The sequence below is a fragment of the Staurois parvus genome, unplaced genomic scaffold (genome assembly GCF_062004578.1).
Source record: "Staurois parvus isolate SC_StPar_1 unplaced genomic scaffold, SC_StPar_1.0 ptg001417l, whole genome shotgun sequence".
In the NCBI taxonomy this organism is placed as follows: Eukaryota; Metazoa; Chordata; class Amphibia; order Anura; family Ranidae; genus Staurois; species Staurois parvus.
Window position 1 is genome coordinate 64,647 of NW_028319213.1, and position 15,144 is coordinate 79,790.

The window sequence follows — 15,144 nt, forward strand, 5'->3', positions numbered from 1 at the left end:
GAATAATGCACATGACAGCTTCCACACATTAACAAGAAGACAATATATATTTCTGCTTCTTAATATTGCACAATAACTCTGCATGCTGAACATTGAACATATACACTGGTTTCCATGTGGTGTACGTGGCTTACCTCATATGTTCACAGAGCACTAAATGCATTGAAAGTTGTATAATACACAGCATGCACCACTACTGTTCATCGCTGCTACAAATGCCTGCACTTCATCCATCTCCCTGTAGGCTGGCCAAATTCACTTTCACTTCCTGCTGGCAGCGATGGCGTCTGCTAGAATAGGAGAGGAGCTGGAATGTTCTATTTGTCTGAGTATTTACACTGATCCTGTAATGCTGCAATGTGGACATAACTTCTGTCGGGATTGTATTGAGTGTGTGCTGAATACCCAGGAGAGGTCTGGAGGTTATTTCTGTCCTGGATGCAGAGAAGAATTTCGGGATCGGCCTGCACTGCAGAGAAACATTACTCTACGTAACATAGTGGAGAATTTCCTGTCTTCTCAGCCAGATCAGGAGCACTCCGGGGTCTTTTGTACCTATTGTCTGGAATCTCTTGTACCTGCTGTTAAATCCTGTGTGTTGTGTGAAGCTTCTCTGTGTGATAAACACCTGAGAGTCCACAGCAAGGCACCAGAACACGTCTTATGTGACCCCATCACTACCACAAACAACAGAACATGCTCCATCCATAGGGAACTCTTCAAATATTACTGTACTGAGGACTCTGCCTGTATCTGTGTGTCCTGCTGTCTGACTGGGAAACACAAAGGACACCAAATGAAGTCCCTGGATGAGGCCTTTGAGGAGAAGAAGAAGAAACTGACAAATGGTCTGCAGAAGCTGATTACAAGGAAGAGGGAGCTGGAGAACAGAGTCCAGAGGCTACAGGAGCGCAGGAGGAAAGTAGAAGAAAAAGCAGATAGTGAAGCAAAGAAAGTCACTACTCTGTTTAGAGAGCTCAGGAGAAGGATGGAAGACCTGGAGAAGAGAATCTTGAGAGAAATCTCTGGGCAGACAGAGAAAATCTTGCTATTACTCAATAATTTAGTCTGCCAGCTGGAAATAGAGAAGGACAAGCTGTCCAAGAAGATGGGTCACATTGAGGAGCTGTGTAAAATCACAGATCCCCTGACTGTCCTACAGGAATCAGTCCCAGGTAACTTGTGTGATTCTGAGGATGGAGATAATGAGGACAGAGAGAGACCTGATGATCTCCTCCATGACAGAGGGGATCTGGATGTAGCCGGGACCACTCACGCATTACAAACAGGGTTATCTGATATAGTAACAGAGGTAAATGTATGCTTTTCTATGGACAAACCTGCAAACTTCATACTGGATGTAAACACGGCTTGCAATAAGCTACGTATATCAGATGACAGAAAAATGGCATCCTACTTACCGAAGCAGAATCGGCCAGAAACACCAGAGAGGTTTAAGGTTTATCCTCAGGTGATAAGCAGTCGCTGTTTCTCCTCCGGGCGACATTACTGGGAAGTGGATGTGGGGGGGTCACAGTGGTGGAGAGTTGGGGTGTGCTATCCCAGTATAGACAGGACAGGAGTGCAGTCATGGATTGGATATAACCAGAAGTCTTGGGGTCTGTACAGATTTAATGATCAATATTGGGTGATGCATAATAGTGAAGAGATTCAACTGTATGACAGTTATCCCAGTGACAGAGTCAGGATCTATCTGGATTATGAGGCTGGGTGGATCTCCTTTTGGGCTATGTGTGACCTGATCCGACACCTCCACACCTTCACCACAACCTTCTCTGAGCCCCTTTATGCTGCATTCGGAGTATGGAAGGGCTGTGTTAGGATATGAAATGTGAAAAATATCTGATTATTATAAATCTACCCATAGGCTGCTGACATGACAGAGAGGGGGATATCAGATTGGTGGAATATTAAAGGCTAAGTTCACCTTTTAGAAAATAAATAAATGCACCTATTTTTGAAGGTAAAAAAAATGTGCATTTATTATTTTTCTTTACTCTGCAGCCTGTAAGGCATTGCTAGCCTCTGTCAGACTCTCAGTGAGTTACTGAATTGCAGGAAGAATCAGTGAAATACGAGAGTGCTCACCAGTGCCTTGTAATTTATTGATAACTACAAGCCGTCAGCCACAGTAGTGGATGGTACTTGTAGTACTTTCATTCACAGAACTGTGAATGAATTATGTGGCCATGTTGGCGAAGCCAGGATCGTATCCTTGAAAGCAGTGGGACGGTGTGCAAGACCAAAAGTGGGCCCTAGGCACTGAGAAAGATAAAATGGGTGGGTGGTATGCACAGGAGAGGGGTGCGAAGTGTATGGCGGCGGGTGGTATGCACAGGAGAGGGGCGCGGAGTGTATGGCGGTGGGTGGTATGTGCAGGAGATGGGTACAGTGTATTCAGTATGCCTGCACAAGGTCATCCAGTGCCCAGGGCAAGGATGCCAAATTGTGCCCCCTTCCTCTGATGTATACACCTGATCGTTTACACCTGCAGTTCAGGGGAGCTGAAAACACACAGTTGAGATGCTTTTTTACTGCCTCCCAACTGCTCCCCTTAAGCTGCAAAGGCAGCTGTATGGGTGTACATGCATGCTGCATTTGTGACGGTTTGCATTGTGGAACAGCAAAAATTATTCCTATTGTTGCCCATTTAAGTGATTGCGACCTTGTTGCAACTGCCCTGCAATTGCATGCAGGCTTTTAGGGGTGGAAAAAGATAGTGAGGTAATGCTTCTTCGCTGCCTGCCAAACACCATCTGAAGAGCGATCCAGCACAGCTCACTCTTCAGAGGGTAATGCTGGTGTATACTAGCCTATACACACACAAATTGTATATCAAATTGAATTTCATATATTACATTTATTTCTCATAAATACAAATTAGGCAGATACATTCTAAATGGATTGTTAAGGTTTGCTCGTGTACAATGTAGGGGATGACACATTAAGCTGATCTGATAGATCAAATATGGCCATTTTACTGATGAAAAGCATAGTTTTACATGAAAACCAAGAACACAAAACATATTATGTAGGGGCAATAGGTGTTTATCATATAAATCCAAATTTTACACAGCTCTCAGGTGACCTACATAGAAAAGTGACTTTGATAACACAAAAAAAAACACACATTAAAAACAAAAGTTGCAAATGAGTAAGCAAAGGCAGCAGCAAATCCCATTTTTGTTTAGTAAATATAAACTACTAAATACCTTTTCTCATCAGCAGTTAGTGCAGTCTTGTGACTTCAGCAGAGCACTGGTTAAAGCTTGCAGAAGTTTTCTCTTTCTGCTCTAGGAGGATGCAGAACACCTGACCCTCTGTCTGGGCAGTGCTGGTTGGCATGCACTCTCCCAAGAAAAAAAACCTCTCTAGCAATACACACTAAAATGAGCATGTGCATGTGACTATGGCTTAGTCTATCTTATCAGGTATACATCAAACAGCCTCTTTACACAATGCAGGGGATTAACCCCTTAGGTTCCACAGTGAGTATAACAAGCATGCTTTACTGATTTTACTGTTGTGGGTTTAGTAACACTTTAACAGGAGCCAGATAGTAAAGAAGAAGGTGATCCTCTGCTCTGCGGAGGCTGGCCCTGCCCCTCCTCCCATTGGCAGTAGTGCCTCTCCCACCTAGCCTGCTGCTGTCTTCTGCTCTGATTGCTCCATAGATGACAGTGCTAGCTCTGTATTCTGCTTTTTGTCAGCCTGGAGCAGGGCAGCTGTGCCTCCTGCATTCCCCAGTTATGGCCCCAGGCTGTTCTCCCTGAGGTTCAGGAAGCCAGGTTTAAAAGCTGCTCAAATCTGCCTTTCACTGGCAGTGCGGCACGTCAGGGGGTGGAGTCTGGAGCTGGGCAGATTCAGCCTTCTCTGGCGACCACATGTAGCTCTCTGCTTTGCTGATCCTGTGTGTCTCATTGCGCCCACCACCAGCTCCCAGGGAGAAACACCAAGAGAAGGCAAAGGCAACAGGATGAAGCGCTGCTGATAAGAGGCAGAGAATGACAGATGCGGCTCATCCATGGGTGCCCTGTGGGTTAGAGCACAGTGGGTCCCCTCCCCCTCAGGGCCCATGTGCAGTGAACACCTTGCACCCATGGATGATACACCAGTGGGTGGAGTCCCTCATGGCCCTACTGTTAAATTCTGACAACAGGTACAGGGAGAGGATTCTCTGCCCACTGTCACAGGGAGGGGTGGGGGATCAGGTGCAGAGGGGGCAGTAGCTGGAACATGTTACTTGTTCTACCCTAAAGACAGGTGGAGCATGTAACATGTTCCAAAGGTGAACTTATCCTTTAAAAGTATAGGTGGTATCAAAAAGTTTTGAGACTAGCTTTGTAACACGCCAACAGATGGCAGCACAAAGCTGCATGCACAGTCACAGGAAGCACCAACCTTCATAAGTCAGTGTGCCAAAAGACATTATCCTGGGTATATGGGGAGCTGTGCAACAGGTGCTATTCTGACCACATGCATTACCACATCTGCTATTTCATCATGGATAACAAGTTAGAACTTGAGAAAACATGAAATTCTGCGTGAAACTGGATAAATCTGCTACAGAGATGATGGATATGATTCAGCAAGTTTATGGCAATGCTTCAATGAGTCATTTGAGGTGTTTTGTGTGGCACACATGCTTCAATAGCAGAAGAACATCACTGGAGGACGAGAGATCAGGAAGACCTTCAGTGAGCTCAACCCCCAAAAATGTCAAAATGTTGCAACCATTCTGCAACTTGTGCATGATGATCATCGGAGAACAATCCACAACATTGCTGCCATTGTCGGTGTGTCATACGGAACAGTCCAGGCACGTGTGATTTGATCATGCGCCATGTTGCTGCCAAGTTCGTCCTCAGGTTGCAACATTGCAGAGATCCTGCGCAAATAGTAGAAGGTGCTTAACATGCGTCAAATAAAAAAAAAACTTCCAGGACACATTCCAGAAGTGGCAGAAATGCTGGGAGTGCTGTATTGATGTGCAAGGGGACTATTGTGAAGGTGATAGTGTTTAACCGTAGATAAATAAAGTACTTTCTTGTAAATAGAGCTAGTCTCAAAACATTTTGATACCACCTCATAAATAAATCCTAACAATGACCTTCTCTTATGTGCTCCTTTTATGTGGTGTGTATATATACCAAAGTGGTTTTATATCTGTTCATTAAGTGAAAAATATCGATTGATCCTGACAGAAATCCGGTGAACTGGTAACTCTTTGTGCTCTCTGTTGTCACTGCAGAACACCACTGTCTTGTCCTAGGTTGACCATGCTGCTCCTCCATAGCTATGTAATAGTAATAGCAAATTAGTATTTTCAAATTCCATAAAGGATTTAGTTAGAACAGGCAAAGACTCTTGGAGAGAATATAATGTTCTGTACCTTTACAAATACACTGGCTTTAATATTTTATCAGCAATCTCATTTAGGTCTATTTCACACAGGCGTATTTAAAGCCAAACTAATCCATCTCATCCTTTTCAGTCAAGGAACCTGCTTTGATCTGCTGCTGCCATGGTGCTGCACATGTGATCAGTTATGACACTGGTCATTTGATGGCTTGACTGTTTGATGGAGAGAACAAGCAAATGTGACAGTTACATTCCCAGCATGCCTGGAATGTAACATTTTTTTAAAACCGTTTAATTGCTTTATGTGTACACCTGTGCGAAGGGCCTTGCTGCCCACATGAGATGTGTTCTGTGCAGACAGTCTAATTCATGTCAACACAACACAGGGGCTGTATGGACACAGCCACTGCTCCCAATTTGACATCCATGTGGGTGTGGTAATGTGTCCCTGAACTCACACTGTCTGCATTCAGGGACATGCACCCTCAAAAAAAAACCAAAAAATGATATACAGTATAACGGAACCTCTCCTACTCATAAATAAAATAGGGGTATATAATTAAAGTAGAAGTGAAGGCATTTTTTAAATTTATATGTGACACTTGAATAATTTTTTTTATTAAATTTAAACTCTTATTCAAAAACTTCAATAATCAGAATAAAAAAAAAAAACTTGTTCAAAATGTATTTTTTTTTTTTTCAAAATGAAAATCATAAAACAACTGACAAATATAAAACTCTTAGACAAATTAGAACACCTGATGAAACTCTGCTTCTCATTTCTGTACACCAGCTGGCATCTGTTGCATTTTCTAGGTTTGCTATTAAAGAAACAATGTGCTTGACTATTGTTAATTTGGTACGTAAAATGCAACACTTTTATATATTGGTGTACTAGTCAGACTACTTAATTTGGCAAACAAGGCCTGAGCATTCTCTCAAATAGGCTTATTAGTGCACTCCATACCATTCTTTTTGCACCATAATTATGGCACATAAATTAATACATTGGGAGGAAATAAAGAGTGGTGTACGTGTAATGCTTGCAGCACTCTTCAAAACTAAAAAAAAAAAAGAAGTTTGTAAATTAGGAGCAGCTGCTGCTATATTTTTTTATAACTAGAATAGATTCATTCTCCATTCTATTGTGGCTGTAACAAGGCACAGAAAATAGGAGAACTGGATGCTCCAACCTCTCTGCCTGCCCTCATCACCTGCTCAGCTGAGAGTGGGAGAGAGGAGGAGGGTTTTTAACCTTGCAGACTCTGCTCATGTATTGTAATCACTGCATGGGCAGAGAGGCATGTGAGCTGTCTGCTTACATCTCACATCCCATCCGCAAGGTCAGCCCTGATGCAATCTGCAGCAGTTTCTATATGCAGTTTTTTTTATGGAAAACTGCTGCATCCTTCTGTTAATGAGGTGCAGGCCTGCACTAGTTTCCATTTCACTCTGAAATATAAATTGGTATGGGTAGTGCCAGGGGCGGACTGACCATTTGGAAACTCGGGCACTGCCCGTGCGCCCGGGGTCAGTTGGGGGCCCCATGAGATGCCCCGGTACCTTTTTCATAGGCTTTTTTGAGTTTGGGCAAGGACAAAGGGGCCCCATGATCCCCTATTGCCCGGGGGCCCCATGAGTTGTCAGTCTGCCCCTGGGTAGTGCAGATACACCTTGCATAGTTATATCCCAAGTTTAGCTAAACATAAAAATATAAAAATCAGCACAAGGGGCATAATGTATAGTTAGTATGATGTGCCCTTTGTGTTTATTATTCTTCTTTTAGGAAAAATTCTTTGGTAGCTCTGCCCGCTCCATTCAGAGATCCTGTGTCATTCATAGAAGCTGTAATATGGCTTTTAGAAGAGGAAAAGAAGAATAAAAACCATAGTGAACTATGCCTGAAACATGGAGAATAAATCTAATAAAGACACACTTTATATAATGTAAGCTTTTTTAGTTTTCTGCATTTAAAAACTGAAATTAAGCAGGTTTAAACATAAACTAAAAGTTATAGTGGATTATGTCAGAGACAAGAGGCAAAAATATTACACAGATATACGCCACAAGTGTTGTCTCTGACATATTCCACAGTCATTTAAAATTCAGACAGAAAAATTGTACAGTCAGCATGTAATCAGCTGGAATAATATGCATTTTGAAAATGACTCCAAGGAAAGAGTAATTCATGGGACTTTAGAGATACAGTAATGATCCATCTATATTGATTACTGCTAAAATATTGATCTTCTCCTACGGCAATTTTACTACATCCTCTTCTTACATCCATATGGATCATAATATCGTCTGTGATGTTTTTTTTGTCGTTTATCTACTTGTACATGTTCTGTTTACATCTTATACCATGTCTGTTAAATTTATGCAAAATAATAAAGACAAATTTGCCTTTAAAATATTTATAGTTTATTCCATAGAAAAAATTGACAATGAAATTCCTAGAATATGCAAGACCACCTAAAAGGTCCAAAAAAATTTATATTAAAGATCCAATCCCCACAATGTTTCCCAACTATGATCTAGAGGGTTTATTACTTACCTGACTAAAAGGGGACAAATTGCTATGCAAGAAATATTGAGGTGGGGTCTCATATCATCCCCATAGTTTGTGTATGTGTGCCCTGTCTGGGAACCAGTCCAAATCTAGACCATGTATTATCAAGAAATAAAAGAGGCGTTTTAAAAGACTAGAATATAATTGCTCACAAACACCACATTATGTTATTCAAAGAAAGAATACACCCTCCAATACTAGTAAGGGCTGTCTGGGATGGTGCCTTCCCTGTATTACACAGTGAGTAATAGTCCTTCCCTAAGTATCCCAGGTATACAGAAGCCCCTCTGTCTTGTATGGACATGTCAACAGTCCCCGTGCCCCTCCTTTCCTCCTAAGCCCTCTTATTGTAGCTTAGACAGTCTACCATAACAGCAATAACTGGAGTACAGTATAGAAGCTAATATACTTCCAATCTCACATATTATTAGATACCTGACCAAGGAAAGCTTCCTACCCAAATCAACTAAGTGAAGTCATGTGTCATAATTTTATAAGTGCAAATGTCTACAGATTTCCCAGAAATATATAAAGCCAGGGTTCAGTAGCTTTGTCCGAGATGCCTCTGGGGATGTAAAAAAGTTCCAAATAACTATCAGAACTGTAGGTATGGCAAAATAATATCTACAACAGCTCCTGAGCAAATGACTCCAAAATATTTTCCGTGCCTCCTGGATCCCCTTCCTCAAGTGTTGAAGAAAGGTATTGGACAATCTACCTAATATACAGTAGCTCTCAGCAGGCAGTGGGCAATGTTCGCTATGTGACAGACCACATACAGTTTTGCATCCCAAAATTCAACATTTAAATGTATGTATTTCACATGAAATAATTCAACAACCTCAGTATTTTAAGACCAATAGTAGACTGCATTTTAAACAAAATGGAGGCCAGTCAGCTTTTAATAAAAGAAAAAAGCTTTAGAGTATTTATTTCCCAAGAAAAAAAGATGGCAAAATATGCAACTGACTCCTTACACAATAATAAAAAAAGTCTGCATTTTGAACAGAAGATACACAAAGGCAGCTTGTAGCAAAATATCTAAATGAGAGTACATGATTTGATCAAAAGAGGGTCAAAGTATTTTACAGACCACGTGCACAGCATGTAATATTGTTTACCAGTCCACAGTTTATTTTGGGGAGACAAGGCATGTTCTAATTAAAGTAAAAGCACTGTTAGACTATTATTTCAGAGAGACAATAGCTACAAATATTATTGAATAACAGAGTACTGGCATAAACTGAAAATAAGAGACAAGCAGCACGATTTAGCCTAGAGCAAATACTATAACTTTTACAACAAGAGCAGCTATGGAAACATTACGTGCGACAGATGGCAGTTGAGGTGCAACTGTACAAAAATTAGGTGCGGCACATTCTCAGTGCCGAAGAACCAAACTAAAGCTGTCGAGGCAGCACAAGATAGTTTTGTTGACACACTTGCATAGGTGGCAGGAAATAGTTATGAATGGCACGTAAGCAGGTGGCAGAGGATGGTAATGGCCAGTAGCAGTGGTAGGCTATCATAATGCTGTTTAGTATAATGTTTTTGAGGCCAAAGTCAAAGAAAAAATTGAATTGTTAACTTCAGCTGCAGGAATTTGGCTCCCATTGCTGATCCAGGACTGGTTCATAGTTATAAAGGTTAACCGGTCAACTGTGTTTTAGGACAGATGGATTATTTTTTTTCACAAAATCATCCATGGGCCTAATTGCCCACTGTGAAAAACTCTTGCTACAGTGCAGGCTAGCAGCTTGATTGCATACTGGGCAAGCTTTGGCTAGTGACCCATCCTCGACACTCAGTAGGTAAGTGAATTGTCCATTTTAGAGGTGTCCACATTTAAACTTGATCCAATATAATCATTGATTAGGCAACAGCCAGGCCTAGCTGATGCATAATGAGAAAGGACTTGAAAGCCTCACTTAGGCAGTCACATCCACTGCTGCTCCTCTTTTTGCCAACCTGAGGATCTGAGGCACATTGGTCATGAAAGGGGATCCTGCCACTCACTGGAAAGGTAGTTAAGAAGTTGTTTTGCAGCACCTCTACCAGATGTCCTATTTTTTACTTCTTCTGTCATGGCAGGATGAGTTATGATGCTTTCCTCTTGCAGCCAAAAGGGTGGCCAATCAATAATGGTCCCTCTCCTTTATGGTCCAAATCATTTTGTCTTTCCACAGGCACTGCAGCATGAATTAACCCATGGAAGAGGAACCCCAATCCTTAATGTTGCTGAGAGCAACAGTGTATTTAACCAACTCCTGCTGTTTGGGAGGGGTAAAAGTTACCCCATGTCCTCCTGTTCCTCTCTGCTGTCACCTGAACCCTCCACCTCCTCCTCATGCTCCTCCTGTGCCAGTGCGACCTCACAAGTACAGGATAAAGCAGGCCCTGAGACAGCAGAAATTCCTCCTTTTTTTTCCTTGTGCTCCGGCTCCAGTATTCAGTCTATTACATCATACAATGTTTGCTCGAGCAGTTGTTTGCTTGAGTTATCATGCAGCTGTTCATTCTGGTCAAATCTTTGAACAGTCACATCCACAGTACACACATCTTGAATGAGGATCCACTAAAATGATGAAAAATAAACTCAGACACCCAGAAGCCAGGGTGGCACTACCAGCTCCAGTGCAGTGTCCTATCTTGCATCATTCCCTTAATGCAGTGGGTCATGAAGGAGATGCCACATCACTGCCCATGCTTGCTAGACTATAGGTGCGTGTCATGTGGACCCTAGCATTGACCATATGGTCCAGCAACACATTGACCTTACCTTCCATATGCTTTTGGAGGGCAAGGATTGCCTTCGGGCTAAAAAAAATGCCATGGTACCTTCCACTATGGTACAGCACAAATTTGCAGACAGGGCAGACTCCACTAGTTGGAACATGATCAGCTGTAAAGCCAGCAATTTTGTCAATCTGGTATTGAGATGCTTGGCATGGGGGGGTGACCGGAATAATATATTTTTTTACTCTTTAGCAGATGAAGAAGAGTCACCTATCTGCTCACGTATGTAGCTGAGATGGCAGGATTAAAAGATTGTCTGAAGCCTTTGCCTGGTCCTACAAAGCCTGGCCTCATGCTAGCCCTCTTCTCTGCTTGACGTTCCATGAGCTATGCCTCTCAAATCCCTTGTCAGACTTCCATCCCTAACGTGTTCAGTGCATGCAGATCGAGATTCTTGTGGTGTAGGGGAAGAGATCTTTCATCATGAATGTGCTGCTCCCAATGAGCTTTATGATACACAGTCATGTGTCTGCTCATGCATGTGCTACCAAAATGACTGGTAGGTTTACGCTGCAGGCAAGGTCTGCAAAAAGGCTCAGAATTCTAAGCTCTGCAAAGCAGACTCGTGGATATCAGGGCCATGGAGCAGTGCCATCCAGTGCAATAGAGCAGTTGCACCTTCCACTCTTCTGCAAGCTCCCCCAGGATGACATTCTGCCTCACAAATGTTGTGCCTATCCCTCACTTTCCTTTACTACAGTTTCGGGCACCTAGGTATGATCTGCCACCTCATCATCCCCACCATCCTTATCGCTCAAGACCTCTTGACAGTAAGCAGCAACTGCAGGAACATCAATTGTTTTTCCTGACTCTTGTCCCCTCCCTCTGCTATTGGTGCACTCTTCCTCCTCCTCATTTGATAAAATGAATTCTTGCTTGTCTTTTTGCAGAAAATTACTGATGGTGTGCTTCAACCAATTTCTCAATGCCAGTTAGTGGAGTTTAACTATACAAGGAGGAAGAAGAGCTGCTGATGACACTGCACTAGTCTGTGCCTGGGAGAAGGAGGATGAGGAAAGATTGGTTATCCACTCCACCACCTTCATCTGAAAGTTAGGCCAGATGTGTCCTGCCTTTCAAAAGCTGCGACACGGCCACTGCTTTGGTTTGTGCTTTTAGAACTTGTTTGCCCGCCCCTAGCTGTGCATGAACAACCTCTGCCTCTCCCTTTGAACCTCCCATGCATGACAACAACAGGGAATTGCCTAATTGCATTCACAGCTATGGTATCAGTGGAATTTAGGACGTGATGTTTTGCTGCAAAGCAAAATCTGATGATTTGGTGCAGTAAACTTGACCACAATCGTTTGCAATAAAGTGCTGCTAGCTTTACCTTTGCCACCAGCCAGTTTACCCTGCTGATCCTAAAAGAAAAAAAAAAAGTTTCATTAACATGATATAGAAATAAAATATACCTCCCAACAAATAATAAATACATAAAATAAAACATAAATCCCAAACACCATCCTTAAAACGCTATAACAAATGGACACCACAATAAAATTTACAGTAACGGTATACTGAACAGTGCAGTGAATATAGGGGTACACTAATGTTGCAGTTGCAATCTTTGTGACTATATAGCAATGTATAGCTCTGTAAGTAGTACATTAGCACTGTACTGTACCATACCATTACCTATCTCTCCCTCCAGTCACTGGCAGCTGTCTTTTGCTACTCCAACTCCAGCACACAGTGACAAAAGGTTAAAGGGAGAGCTGACTTTTTAGACAGGGGGCTTTTTTATGGCCAGGTCCCAGTACTGGCCATACTTTACCATCTGACCACTGTTCACAGGTCAAGCAAAGCGTTAGTGTGGCAAGTTGTGAGCAACTACAGTTCCTGGAGAACATGAACCTTATCCCTAGACCCCTGAAGCCTCTTTTATAAAGTGTTCTTGGTCACTCCATGCCATCATTCAATACAATGTAGGGCCAGTAGTCCTGCATTGTACGTGATGATACTGAAGAACTGCTCACAAACTGGAAGTATTCCTTATTCCCTATTATTTCTCATTTCCTAGACTTAATGACCATTTAACCCCTGCAGCACATGTGTGGGCATTTTCTTCTTTTAATTCCCAGAGTTGGAAAAACTTTTGTGCCCAGAGTTCAGCTTTAAGTGTTCTCACACTTAGGCCTCATGCACACAGGGCATTTTTGCAGCCACTTTTAGGGGTGTCAGGCGTTTTTTTTTACTGCTTCTAAACAGCCCTCCATGGTATCCTGTGTCCCTGCACACATAGAATTTTAGAAGCTTTTAGTAGCAGTAGCATTTACCAGCAGAAAAACAAAAACCCACGGCCAGTGCATCCAGCAGCTAGTTGTGTTTATCGCTTTAGCATTACTTAATTTTAATGTCTAGAATAAATTATCATTCTGGCCAATTAAATGAATTAACGCCCAAGTGCTTGTCACTTGTAAATGAGCCTAAACACTTGTAAAAGCGTCAGAGGACAGCTTCTAGGAGGTTTTTTTTTAATGTCCTGTGTGCATGAGGCCATACTTTGCCAGGGGCTAAGTTTTTTATATTTTTATGACAAACAACAAACCTGGAGTAAAAAAAGAAAAAAAAAAGGAGAAAAAAAAAGAAAAAGACATATGGTATTTAACAACATACATTTTTCACCAAAAAGGTTTAGGTACAGTTTAACCTCTTCAATACCGGGCACTTTTACCCCCTTTCCTGCCCAGGCCAATTTTCAGCTTTCAATGCTGTCGCACTTTGAATGACTATTGCACAGTCATGCAACACTACCCAAACTAAATTTTTATCATTTTGTTCACACAAATAAAGCTCTCTTTTTGTGGTATTTGATCACCTTTGGGTTTTTTAAATTGTTTGCTAAATAAACCCAAGATCACAAAAATTTTTGAAAAAAACAAACAAGTTTCTCTCCATTTCTGTTATAAAATTTTTCAAACAAATAATTGTTCTTCATAAATTTAGGACAAAATGTATTCTGCTATATTTATTTGGTGAAAATAACCCACATCAGTGTATATTGTTTAGTCTGCAGGAAAGTCCACACACTGTGGTATATATCTGAAAATTGATCAATCCTGCTGTACTGATGGCCAATTTCATTTCTTGAGGCCAAAAAATGCCAAAACAGTATAGATATGCACCAAATGACCTCATTTTGGAAAGTAGACAGTTGAAGGTATTTAGTAAAAGTCATGGCAAGTTTTTTTGAAGTTGTAATTTTTTGGAAAATGAAGAAATGTAAAAAAAGGTCACAATTTTTTTTTTTTTTTACATACTGTCACCAGTGCAGTACAGCATCATCGTATAACTGGTGTGTCAGTGATCAGGGACATTGACTGATAATTTTTTTTTTAATTTCTTTTTTTTATATGATTGTTCTTTTTATAATACACGGTGACCAGAGCAATATAATGTTATCAAAGTAACATTGTACTACTGTGGGGAAATTATCAGTATTTTTTTTTTTTTTTTTACACATTATGATTGCTTATAGCAATGAATTTAATTGCTATAAACAAGCATTTGACTGAATGAAATTGATTCATTGTTTGTTTTGTCATGATTAGCCACCGCTAATCACATGACACAGATGGGCTATGATTGGCTCAGTCTGTATAATGTGATCACTGTGACCAATCAGAGCTAGCAACACAATTGTATTCAATGGATGGCATGAAAGGAAGCCATCCATTGCCCACAATTGTCATGTGACCTGCTGCGATTGGTCACAGCAGTCACATAGTATTGACAATGGGCCGATACATAAATCAGTCATCAGCAGTATCCAATGGACACAGCCAGTGACAGATCTCGCTGCAGCACAGCCTGCACGTGCACGCAAGGCAGCGATCCAAGAGAACGTTGTATGACATCCCCTGGATCGACGAAAGTCCCACCCAGCCATCGTACTATAGACCAGGGGGGATCTAGTTATTGTCTGAGCCATTTATTATTTATTTCAGGTACTTATATAGCGCCATCAATTTACACAGCGCTTTACATATAGATTGTACACCCCTTGAGGGTTAGGGACTGATGTGAATGTACAATATAAGGTCCCTAACTCACATTCATACACATACTAGGGCCAATTTAGACAGGAGCCAATTAACCTACCAGCATGTCTTTGGAGGGTGGGAGGAAACTGGAGTACCCGGAGGAAACCCACACAGGCAGAACATGCAAACTCCAGGCAGGTGGTGCCGTAGTTGGGATTTGAACCGGCATCCCTAGTACTGCCAGGCAGAAGTGCTAACCATTTAGCCACTGTGCTGCCCATTTGATTGCAGTTCCCTAAGGTGATTAGATCCCGACTGCATGTCAGACTTCCTTTGATAGTATATGGTCTTCTTTACTAAAAAAATTATTTAGGAGTAAATAAACATATCTAAGTATTTGTATCCTAG

At 41.6% G+C, this 15,144-nt stretch overlaps 1 protein-coding gene across 1 annotated transcript; it reads left to right on the top strand.

Annotated features, from left to right (window-relative positions):
• The first annotated feature begins 243 nt into the window (after nt 1–243).
• On the top strand, nt 244–7,796 carry LOC149436146 (E3 ubiquitin/ISG15 ligase TRIM25-like). The gene has a single exon (XM_089661949.1). It carries the CDS (start codon nt 281–283, stop codon nt 1,847–1,849), a length of 1,569 nt encoding a protein of 522 aa, XP_089518075.1. The 5' UTR covers nt 244–280; the 3' UTR covers nt 1,850–7,796.
• Nucleotides 7,797–15,144: the final 7,348 nt, after the last annotated feature.